We start from the raw sequence: 11,783 nt of genomic DNA on the forward strand, positions 1-11,783 counted from the left end.
GCACCAAATCCTTCCCAAGGTGGACAGATACATTAAATGAACTGCTATAATTTGCACAAGTGGAACAGGGCAGACTGACCAGAGAGCACACACTCTCTCTTACAACTAAGCTTCAGAGACAAGTTTTCAGCTTATACTTCACTGGGACTGGCCAGTTCCCTTTCCCTGTAAACATGTGGCTATAAGGACCTGGTAATTACAACCACCACAGCTTCAGCATTGGCTTTTATGATTGTAGCCCTTGTTATGGACAAATAACAGAGCAAAAATCATCCCCTTCAGGCATCTGTGCTGTAAAACTTTGGTCAAGACTGAATAAGCAAAGAACATATTTTTAACTAATTTATTTTTAGGACAGTAAAAAGTGCTACTTTTTTTTTTTTTTTTTCCCTCTGGGTGGTCTTAACCTTATACTTTTCCAAGAGCAGTGGTTCAGGTATTTCCAGGGAACCATTTGATCTAATCCCACACACATACCCATTTCAAGCATTTAGCTCTGCAAGGAAGCACACAAAAATCAGGCCTTACAGGGCTTCACCTTATCTCCCATCCTGATGACCCTGGGGAGAGAATACCTGCTTGCTGCTAAAATCCTTTTCCTCTTTCTTTTTCAGACTCCTTGGTGGCATTTCATGTGGGATTCTCAGAAGGAAAGGATAAAGAAAAACCTGTGAGGTTTAATGAAACATACTTCAATTATGGGAACAGCTATTTCCCTGAGCATGGCCACTTTAAAGCACCACATAAAGGCATCTACCTGTTTGTCATCTCTGTGGAGTTTAGTTCAGGACCAGCACTGGGACAACTCTCCTTTAGCCGTGGGTACAAAAGAACTCTCTCAAGTAGTCAGAGGAAAACACCAAATGGAAACACTGTGACTACTTTTGCTATGGCAGAAATGGAGAAGGGGGAGACAGTAAGCTTTGAAGTGCTGCAGGGCTCTGTGGTGAAGAGAAGTCCACCTGGGACAACTATGGGTGGATTCCTAATATCTAAAACTTGAATAGTGACATTTATGTTTTACTGATCTCTTTCCATAGATGCAATGGATCCATTCACTATTGCTTCATCTGTGATGTATTCAGTCCTACTGCATGTGTTTAAACATAGCACTACCCTAGGTTTGTCTTCATGCTTCTTTTCTGGAAGTGTTTGGCTTTTGATTAGTTGCTTATGAGCAGCAATGGGATTTTCTTTCAAGTGAAAAGTTAATGGTTTGGACTCCAAATGTATCAGCACACACATTCCCAAACCCTTCCACTGTGAGAATTGCACCTAAATGTTTTGTGGGACTTTACTCACTTATAATGCATGTAATTTCTCCTTTCCCTTGGCAAATACCCCCACCACTGGCAAGGAAGACATTTTTAGACAGGACTGCATATAGCAGCTCTGGTACTATGTGAATGGTACCTCAAAACCCAGAAGCCAGGGCAATTTTACCTTTTAGTTCTCTGTGGACCACAGGCAGTCACAGACTATCTTGGAAACTTCTGCAACTCACTCCAGTGTTTAGGTCTGTGCACAACAGGAACACCAGCAGAGATCTGTCAAATCCAGTAAGATTCACTCTATGCCAATATTTGCAAGCAAGAATATTCTAAATGGCCCAGTCTCTGTTTCTGGGCCTGTGTTGTATTTCAACAACACTGCAAACATTTAACAGGAATATAACATTAAGATGAATTACAACTTAATAATTTAAAAATACTGGTGAAAATGCAGTTTATTTCTAAAGATAATCCTGAAGACAATCATGAATTCAGCCCAGAGTCCTGCACTTAGTAAATATTTTAAAACCAAACAAGCAAGCAAGCAAAACCAACAACAAAAAGGCAAGGTGATTGGTCTGCTCTCATTGTTGAACATACATTTATAATAAGAGTAAACCAAGGAGTAGAATTTTTGAACCTTGGGATTTTTTTTTTAATTTCCCAAAATCTCAAAATGATCATTTCTGGTCATGTCCTCAGCTTTTCTTCTGACAAATAAAACATCCCAAAGATCTTCATTGTAAAGAAGTTCAAGTATTGTAGTATTTTTCTTTGTTTACCCTAACACCTTACAAAGCAATATTAAAGCAATTAAATTTGCCAAATCGAAATGCACTTTGAAATTGCAAGTATTTTTGAGGAAGAGGTAAATTCTTATTATGTAATTTGTGCCCTTTTAAGGTAGCATTTTCTAACAGAAATCTATCCTGCTGTTAAGGGCTTTTCTCCCCACCTACTTGTATTCATACCAACACTAAACTACAAAATTTTAAAAAAACCCCAACCCATTGGTACCAACACATGTTGCACTTTGGGCAACAGTTTGACAAGCAGACAACACATATCTTCTGAAATAAAACTACAAAACAGTTTCAGTTGGTGAGAAGATTGCTACTCTCCATCCTGAAAAATCCAACAGAGCAAACAATGAAAAATTCTCCCCCACCTCCTCCTGGCCAATGCTGATTTCCACATGAGATTAACAGGCCAAGTGCCCCAGTTTATCTGGCACAGAGCCACCTTTCACACTGCTCTGCAGCAGGCAGCACACACTACCTGCAAGCTCAGGGTCATCTTCTGTCCCACAGATTGTTCAGGTGTCTGAGGGAAGGGAGAGAAGAAAAAAATGTAAACAGTGAAATGTCAGAACTGAAGGGCAGCATCAAACTGTGACTGGGTTCTTTCAGTACAAAGCTACTATACTGGGGTGACCCACATGTTTTTTTTACCAGTGCTCCTCCAATTACAGACTGTTCCACAGTTAAATACAGATGAGGGATATGCAGATATTTAAAAACACTGCTTGTTTTTAAAGCTTTGACAGAAAGCTTCAACTGGAATGAAACCCATACCATAGCTACTTGGAAAAGGACATGGTAGGTAGTAGACAGGACTTCTAAAAGTTTGGTGTCCTTGTACCAGAGTTTACTTTTGTTTAAGAATACACAAGGTGAGTTCAGAGATCAATGACCTCAGAGTGAAGAAAATGTTAATATAAAGATGTTTTCATATTTGTATTCTTCAAATATGTGCTTAAGTTAGTCACCTGCATATACAAAGAAGACACACTTGACTGGAAGACTCATTTGCAGACTCTCAAGTGAAAAATTAATGAAAGTTAAAACACTACTGGTTGCATAAGCCAGGAAGACTGACTTCCTTGTCAAGCAACAAGATCATTAAGCTATTGAGCTGTGGTTGTGGTTTTTTTCCGAAGTAATACACCAGATTTTTCATAAACTTCCACCTAAACCACTTCTTGCATTTTTTGGGGGGGTGGTGGTTTGTTTTTTTTCCCTAAGATTAATGCAGCCACATCACCATGACCTGCATTTCTAGGCAACGGACCAGAGGAATCAATGTAATGAAGATAATTTAAAACATAGCTATTGGTTGGCTCAGTGGATTAACAGGGCAGTTTCCAAACACAAAAAACAACCTGAAGCTGACCATAGGCATTAGAAAGAGTTGCCTGTAAAAGCAGACAAGTTGCTTAACTTTCTCTCAGACTAACATGCCTGATGGCCACATGTGTGCTCACTCCAAAATACAGATACATGTACTGTCAATCTGAGCCTTGTAGTTAAAAATACAAGCTTCCAACTGCTTTTAGTACTTCCTAGAAATCTGCCAGAAAACATTGCCAATACTTCAAGTTCCTGAATTTCCAGATCAAACCACTAAGCTCTGTAATAAGCTAGAAAGTTGTGCATCTTAATGCCTTCATGGAATTATTTTGTTACTGAAACTTCTGCTGCTTTATGAATGTCAGTATCTTATAGTACTTCACATTTTAAAATTAAAGTCTCCTCATGTTTTTTTCTTTTCCATTACTAAGATGACCCCCTTACTTTACTCAAAATCCAACGACTGATTGTATGGTATAGAAACAATTTTACTTTCTATAGATCCATCAGTGCCTGAATTCTACAGTCAGATTCACGTGAACTCTTTCAGACACGCACATCAAGCCAGTCTCTGAAGACCATGGAGGTCACCCCTCAGGAACCAGCCTCAGGAGGTGGGCAGCCCACAGCAGTGGTCCTCTCCCAGCTCAGATTCACAGCTGATGTGAACTTAATGCACTGACTCCACTGAGAAAGACCAAGGGGGTGTTTTGGGAAAAGCTGAAGATAAAGCTGCAGAAGGGATTAAGGAAATCAATGGAATTATATCTGATCCTATATTAAATTAGTGATACTTCTCCAATTTATTTGAAAGCCTGTGATTCAATTCACTAACTACTCAGTTTGCTTTTTGGCTTGCACACAAATATACATGTGGGGTATAGATGTCACTAAATAGAGTTGTTTCAGTTCTTAGATACTGATGCAAGCTCATCAGCAACATATTTTTACAGAGAGGTCAAAAATACCTATACATAAAGGATAACGTTTTGATCTTTATTATTAGCAGGCAGTAGAACTTATTTTCACTCTCCAGTTTTTTCCAAAGGCTCTTCCTGTCTTTAGGATACAGCATCACCCTGTGGTCATCTCACGAAACAACACTGGGGAGGAAAAACTGCTCGTTAAAGACAGGTGCAAATAGTTATCCTCCCTCTTTTCATTACATCCTCCTGTAACACCAACATAAACATCCCAGTTTTAAATCCAACCACGATCAGTGTAATCAGTGAAGACATTCCACAAGCGACATAATAGCCACAACGGCAGGAAAAAGGGTTACTGTGCCAAGATGCTGACTACAAGGAGACCAAAACTTTGTGCAGTCTAATTTCCTGGTATTAAGGAAAAAAAGTTTGAAACTACATAGGCTAGTCTTCCACTGTACTTTCCAGAACTCTACTGCAAGATTTTAACACTTCATGGTACAGGGGGAACAAATAAGGTTTATAATTATCTTTATAATATACTGATATCAGTTTATAATATGTTCAGATAACAAAACTTTCTAGCTAATGTAAAAAAACATATTTAAATCTCCTGATTAAAGGCAAAAAGAGAACAGGAATTGATCTTACTTCTTTTCTCCTTGCAAACTAAAATTGAACTCTACAGAGAGTAGAAGCCGATACGTTTCTGCAACGAGAAAACAAATTCTGACACTTTATATAATTGTGTACTCACAGATGAGATATCCCCTTGAATGGTCTTCATCTGCTTGAATCATATAAACCAGAGTAAATTTAGCAGGCTATACAGAAGCACCTGCATAATTTTGCAACCAACAGTACATAAGTGTATTAATCTCAAATCTCTCAATCTGTGTATTACTACACAAAAAGAATGCTGTAGGCAGAGGGAACAAAAAGCCATCACATAATCCCCCTCCCTTTGTTTTTTTCTCTTTTTACTTGATGAGCTTGAGGAAAATTTATATGGATAAAACCAACATGTAGTGAACTTGCATATGTTCAAATAAAAGTATTATTTGACTTGCTCTGGCTTTGCTGTAAGACAGGGATAAAAATCAGGAGAAGGAAACACTGGTTTTACTGTTGCACCCAAATTTAGTGCAAGGAATAAAGAGCCTGAACTTATAAAGCACCAAATAATTCTGAACATCACTGAACAATGAAAGTGATCATTAACAACTTATTCAAAGACTGGGGGGGAAAAAACCAAACCATAAACGAGGTGTTAAAAAGTAGGGAATTATTTAGTTACAGTATTATGATTTCCAAGTCATTACATTTTTAAGGCAAAATCTTATAGTAACAAAACACATTACTAATGTGTACTAAAATAAGGTTATTTACTTAAAAATGATACATTGGACATAATCTGTGTACAGAACAAGCAATTCATGGTAAACTCAATAAGGCACCTTCTAAAGCAGATGCTGTACAAAATACATTAGTGTGTTACATTTTTATAGTATTCTACACTTCTGGCATATAACACACACAAGAGTGTGACCATTTGTCTCGTTCCACTCTTCTTTCATAGTTTATTTACATCTTCTCTAGGTTAACTACAATGTTATTTTTTCTTCTCTGTATACAATATAGTACATTTCATTCTGGGCATGTCATGTCAGAGCACAAACGTCACTACGTGATGTGGGTGGGCTTCTATAATTGCATTCAACGGCAGAACATTACAAAGCAACAGTTACATTAGATTTGTCAAGAAATCAGAAGTTATGTGCACTCCACTTCTGCTGTACAACCAAGGCTAGCACACCATGGCTCCATAAAGCACCATATCGTGCAACACTGCCAGCTGCTTTCCCACATCACCCCTCCTTGGAATAAAGATTGTGGGCACAGGATAAAGACTTTTGACTCAGAGGCACTGTCAGGAGAATGAGGAAGGGCTAAATCATTCTAATATTTCACGGAAAATGAGCACGTAACTTCCCTTTAAAAATATCTGCAATAGCAAAAGAATGGTTTTTAACTTTATATCTCCGCTTTTCGAACATTTCAGACCACTAAAATACAGTCTGTGAAGATAAAGTAGACAAAATGTATCCAAGTGATTTGTTTTAAAAACACATTCAAATGGTCATTCAGATCAAGATCTAAAATTTTATTCTAGACTACTATGGAGGTAACTTAAAATATTGATTTTACATTTTATTCAAGACCTCAAAAAAGACTGACTACGAAAATAATTGGGGAAAAGCAATGGATATTGGGAAAGCTGTATGTTTCTTGAGGAAAATTTACATTAAGTGAAACTCAGAATAAACTGAAAATGTAAGCCCACATTTTTCTGTAGGAATATCATGTTTCTTGTGGAATTTAGAAGTTAACCAGGGACACCAAAAAATTTCCTTTCAGTTGCTGTAACAATAAGAATTATATAAGTGACTCAAAATATTTTCCATCTAACTGAAATCACATGGAGCAAGTTAAATAAACACAAAAAATCCCTCCATATGAGTGTTTAAGAACTTCCAAGGCACAGTCTTGATAGTCCCCAAGATATTTTCCACCCACTTGATATTTGCATTAAAAAAAAGAAAGAAGTCACCTTTGCCTGTTCTGGAGGACATTTCTTTGGATGACAAATGCTTACAATATTGACCAAGAACATGAGATTAATCACAGTCCAATAGATGAATCCTATTGCCCTCCCTGACCTTAAAGGCTTCTGAACTCAACAGCATTGCATGAAAGAACAATTTACCTTTAGAGTCTGCACTAATTGTGCTTAATTACGTAAAAATTAATGGGCTAGCTTTGAGCATATTTTTTTTCCCCCAAATGATTGTTAAAATATCCATATAGACACACTTAGGCTCCAAACAGTGAATGACTTTGCACAGAACACAGGTATGTGCTCAAGTGCTTTATGCAACCACATACTTTAGTGTTGACATTTTGCTGGGTATCAGGGAATCAAGGAAGCTCCTGTTCAGGACCATAAAAATGACATATGTGTGACACTTTTGACTATGAACCTCGTAACTGAACTGCTGAAAAATTATGTTTAAGGCAAAAAGATTTTTTTCTCTCAAAAAAACCATTTTTGCAGCAGTTGGCTAACTTGACATCAATGTGTAAATCAATTTAGGTCCTAAGATGTCTAACCAAAGATCACCATCCTATTGCCTTGCAAATGCCTAAACAAGGGCTAAGAAAACAAGGGGAAAATTATAAACTGTTGAAATTCATGCTTCCAGCAGGGGCTTCCTGAAGACTTGGGAAAAATGGACTAAAAGAATGCACAAAACAAGTTTACAGCTAATAACAACGTGGCAACTCCTAAAAGAAGTACCAATATTTTAAATAGGAACAGGTTATTTTAAACAGACCTCCATGCTTTGAAAGTTTAAGCTAGCAGGGTACCTACATAATCATTTTTTCCTTCTTATTGATAAAAATCCTAGGGAAGGAAAAAAAAAAAAAAAGCCTATCCCTTACTTTATTTGGCTTATACCAAAAATCTTCCATCTACCTGTGCAAAAATTATGTGCGAAGACATGATTCACAATTTCAAAATCATCATCTATTTCTTGGCAATGGACGGAGAAACCTTTTTTTTAAAAGCCCTTTATCATGAGGATTGTGGCACATTATCATATATCTCTTGCTGTTTTCAAATAAGTTAAAACCATAGTTGACACACCTATGAACTTCTCAGCCAGAATACATATTAATACTTAAAGGCATTACTAAACAAAAGTAATGACTTTATTAAAAAAAAAAAAAAAAAGAAATGTCCCTCGAAATAGCTAGTTTTCTATAAAATATGTAGAACTGTTAAATAAAGTCTGTACATCACAATAGAAAATAAAAATACTGCAATCTTTTGCCTGACCATTTACATTATGGGAACTACAGGATTAAAACAAAAAAAAAAGTAACATGCTAGAAGGCTGTAATTGTTCACAAATCACATTAGTTCTGCATTACATTGTTTTCTATCAGTTGTATTTTCAAGGGAAATTTAAACACATATCAAAACAATCTCCATGTACATATTTTAAGACAACAAATAATCTGGCATAAATCAATCTGAAGTTTTAACATTTTTTCATCAATTTTAGTATTATTCTCAACTTTTTTCTTCAAATCTCGACTATGGCATGTGTGTGTGTGTGCATGTATCTAATTGTACACATGTACCTAGAACTAGGTTTTTGTTGGCTTTTTTTTTTTTACTAAAGCACAAAACACACTGTATAAATAACTTCCCTTTTTAAAGTTACCAAGAACAAGACTTACAGTACAAAGTTATAGGCACTTGAATTATCAAATAGATTCAATGGTTCCAATACTGTGGGTTCATTCTTCAGATGATTCATGCATTTGAAGCTTCAGCTTGAGTTATGGTACTACTTTCTAACTTCAAAGTAGAAGTGCCAAAGGAGTTATAAATCCATAATTCTGCCTTGCAGTAACCTCATGGAGGGTTCTGGCTTTTAATCAACTTGTGTGGGTCAGTGACAAAAAGGAGGGAACTACAGTTTCCTGTGCAGGCCAAATAGTTGGCACAATAAGACCAAATTTTGCAGTTAAGCAACTTACTGTATCTTCCTGAATTCATTTCAAAGCCATTTCTCCCAAATGTCCTTAACTAGAACTTAAAACATCAATTGATTTACCTTGTTTCAAATCTTGACTTTTGTAACTGTGCACTAAGTGGCCCACAGATGTGGCCTCCTGTGTTTAACCTCAGGGCAAGCAGCTCAAGATCTTCTGCACCTTGTGGATCTTCAAGAGTTCATGTATTCAGTTCTCCTGGTTCTGACCTTTACTGTATTCTCTAGTCTTCTGAGCACCCAGTGCTTCCTGCCTTCCCTCTTTTGTGCCTGTAAAACAAACTTGTTCACAAGCTTTTCAAAACTTATCTCCTGCCTACTTTTGCCAAATGATGAAAAAGCATGCTCCTACAGCTGACAAATGCCCTCCTTTGTGGAAAAGAGTTCAGAGCGTGGCAGGCACCTGTCAGTGAGTCCCAATAAAGTAGAAAGGCAAAGCACATCATCAATGGTCTTTTTGCTAAGATGTAAAGTATTCTGTGGCAAAAATGCTGGTTGCGTGTGGCATTTTGGAGAAAAATGCCAAATTTCATAGTCATCCAATTGAGGAGCTCACTAGACCATGAGTGAGATGACTGAGGCAGCCTACACCTCAAGAGAGATTGTTTCAAGCTCTTTATAGACTTAGGTAGGCATTCCTGAACTGATTCATGGTTCACATTTTTGCAGTTCTCGTTGTGACTAAAACAAAAACAGAAATAAAATTAAAACTGAGATTTCAGAAGATAACTTAATGGCAAAGATTCTGCAGCAAATCTCTGATTGTAGAGCCACAAAATGCATGGAACCCTGACCATAAAAACTTTGTTCATTTAAATGGTTTCTTATATATTCCAAATGACAGCAAAATAATCCTGGCACACACATAAAGGCATAAGGAACTGTTAAACCGAGTAGTATCACAAACAGATTCATAACCTACAGGCTCTTTCACAAAAACTTGGTATGGATTGACTAGGTTTCATCAGGTAGAAGGCAAAAAAAAGCTTATATTCTCCATCTCTGTTGAATCCATATAGCTTGTTAGGCTTTCACAGAAAGCACTGTAATCTGAACATTCAATTCAGTACCCAGAGTTTTACTGGAGACTCATGAAGTATGATTGAAGTCTCAATGCAGCTCAAACCAAACCAAAACGTGTATTTCATCAAGGCTGTCCATATCCATGTAGTGTAGAGAGGCTCTCAGTATCACGGGCTATGAAGTACTGAAAGATCTGATTAGCAGCCTGTAGAAGTGTGCTGAGAAAATACACTGAATCTCAGTTATTTCCTCTTTCCTATTTCTATCTTCCTCACCCACGTTTGGGTGAGCAGATCTGGGAGTCCAGCTTTGCTCTCCAAAGTCATTTTCCTATGTCAAATCTTTACGTCTTGGGATTCCACCATCTTGGCAAGTGTCTTCTTGATCCTCAAGGCAGTGAGCCTGGAGGCAGGATTGTGAGCCCAGCATTCAGACATCAACTTCAGTATTGCTCTTAAACACTGTAAAATGAAAGACAAAAGAACAGTACTGTAACAACTGCCTGATCTGAGATGTATAATTTTAGTTCACTATCAAGGCCAAATTATACAACTTTTAAGTCCAAACGTGCAACTTCTACATTTTCTGCAAAAAATTGTTGGTAGGAAACTATTATGAACAGGTCTACTGAAAAAAAGCCAAACCCAAACATCCACATCCCAATCCTTCTTTTCCCTCCCCCTCACAGCCTAGCATTTGCAGTAGCTGGAACTAACTGAAGTGTTGATGTAGTTTCCCAAAGATGCATTACCAGAACTTCTCATTACAACTCAAGAACAGTGATACAAAAATGGCAGTAATAAGCAGAAAAATCTCCACTTTTATGTCAGGAAAACTGTGGAAATGAAGATGTGCCAACAGTTTCAGCTGTCCAAAACAAAAAAAAAAAAAAAAAAAAAAGGAGAAAACTGGGAATTCCTAGAAGAAATCAGAGACTTTAAGGAAGAATGGATATGGCATATTGAACTTGCTCTGTGAAATAGTTATGTGTTGTTTACTGGGTTCAAGCTGTGGCCCTTTAAAAACACATCTAAAATGAAAATATTTTAGTTACGTCACAGCCTGTCCTGGAATGTAACAGTAAAAAAAGAAAAAAAAAATAGGAAATCCACTAAGGAATTGCTTCATATTCCATGAAATACCTTCTGCTACAAACCAATATGCTATATACATTAAGATTAATAAATTAAAACTTCATTTAAGTTTTATCTCCAATCAAAACTCTGAACATTTTCCACCACAGAAGACCTCAAGTAGAGCAGTATTCATACACTTCCCTCAGATACCGAAAAGATAAATAAAAAATTGAGTCTTTTGAATTGATTTCGAGCGTATCTTTCTCCCGCTGGTGCTGTGAGTTTTTCAAAGTATCAGAATGTTTGAATGTAGTCCCTATTTCACAATGTTTTAATATTCATTACACTAAAAATACCCTTCCAATTAAGGAACAAAGTGAACCAGCTCTCCCTTCCCGTGTACTCACTTCATCACTGTTCCATCTGTTTGACACGACCGGGCGCAGGCGTTTCACACACACCACTTCTCTCATGTCCTCATAGGATGGGTCATTTGGCACCATGTCATAATATGGCAACTGATACTCTTCAACAATACCTGGAGATAATTGTGAAAGATCAAGAACCATTAAAATAAATAAATCTACATATCTACTCTCAGATGTCCTTAGCCAGGAGCAAAACTTAACTCAACTTTGTGCCAAGTCAAACCAACCACACTGTTTTACTGGGATAAAAATCTGAAATTTTTACTGTAACAGTCAGACATTCCCCATAAAAGCTCCAATATTAT

General features: G+C 37.0%; 2 protein-coding genes and 1 long non-coding RNA gene across 5 annotated transcripts in view; 1 reads left to right on the forward strand and 2 right to left on the reverse strand.

The window, feature by feature from the left end:
- Window positions 1-2,517, reverse strand: part of LOC127476683 (uncharacterized) — a 13,230-nt gene extending 10,713 nt beyond the window's left edge. The window contains exons 1-2 of the long non-coding RNA XR_007906709.1: window positions 2,440-2,517; window positions 1,444-1,547 (exon numbers count right to left, since the gene is read on the reverse strand). This is a non-coding gene — a long non-coding RNA (uncharacterized LOC127476683). The remainder of the gene's footprint in view (window positions 1-1,443; window positions 1,548-2,439) is intronic.
- Window positions 1-6,063, forward strand: part of MMRN2 (multimerin 2) — a 24,769-nt gene extending 18,706 nt beyond the window's left edge. For both annotated transcript variants that reach the window (XM_051799796.1, XM_051799797.1), the window contains one exon: window positions 615-6,063. In XM_051799796.1, coding sequence (XP_051655756.1) covers window positions 615-1,003 — 389 coding nt within the window. In that variant the 3' untranslated portion in view covers window positions 1,004-6,063. The remainder of the gene's footprint in view (window positions 1-614) is intronic.
- BMPR1A (bone morphogenetic protein receptor type 1A) overlaps window positions 5,597-11,783 on the reverse strand; it is a 79,683-nt gene continuing 73,496 nt past the window's right edge. For both annotated transcript variants that reach the window (XM_051799844.1, XM_051799845.1), the window contains exons 12-13: window positions 11,458-11,588; window positions 5,597-10,435 (exon numbers count right to left, since the gene is read on the reverse strand). In XM_051799844.1, coding sequence (XP_051655804.1) covers window positions 10,310-10,435; window positions 11,458-11,588 — 257 coding nt within the window. In that variant the 3' untranslated portion in view covers window positions 5,597-10,309. The remainder of the gene's footprint in view (window positions 10,436-11,457; window positions 11,589-11,783) is intronic.

The sequence above is a fragment of the Manacus candei genome, unplaced genomic scaffold, assembly GCF_025592945.1.
Source record: "Manacus candei isolate 608988 ecotype Guabito, Panama unplaced genomic scaffold, ASM2559294v1 h1tg000050l, whole genome shotgun sequence".
Taxonomy (NCBI): Eukaryota; Metazoa; Chordata; class Aves; order Passeriformes; family Pipridae; genus Manacus; species Manacus candei.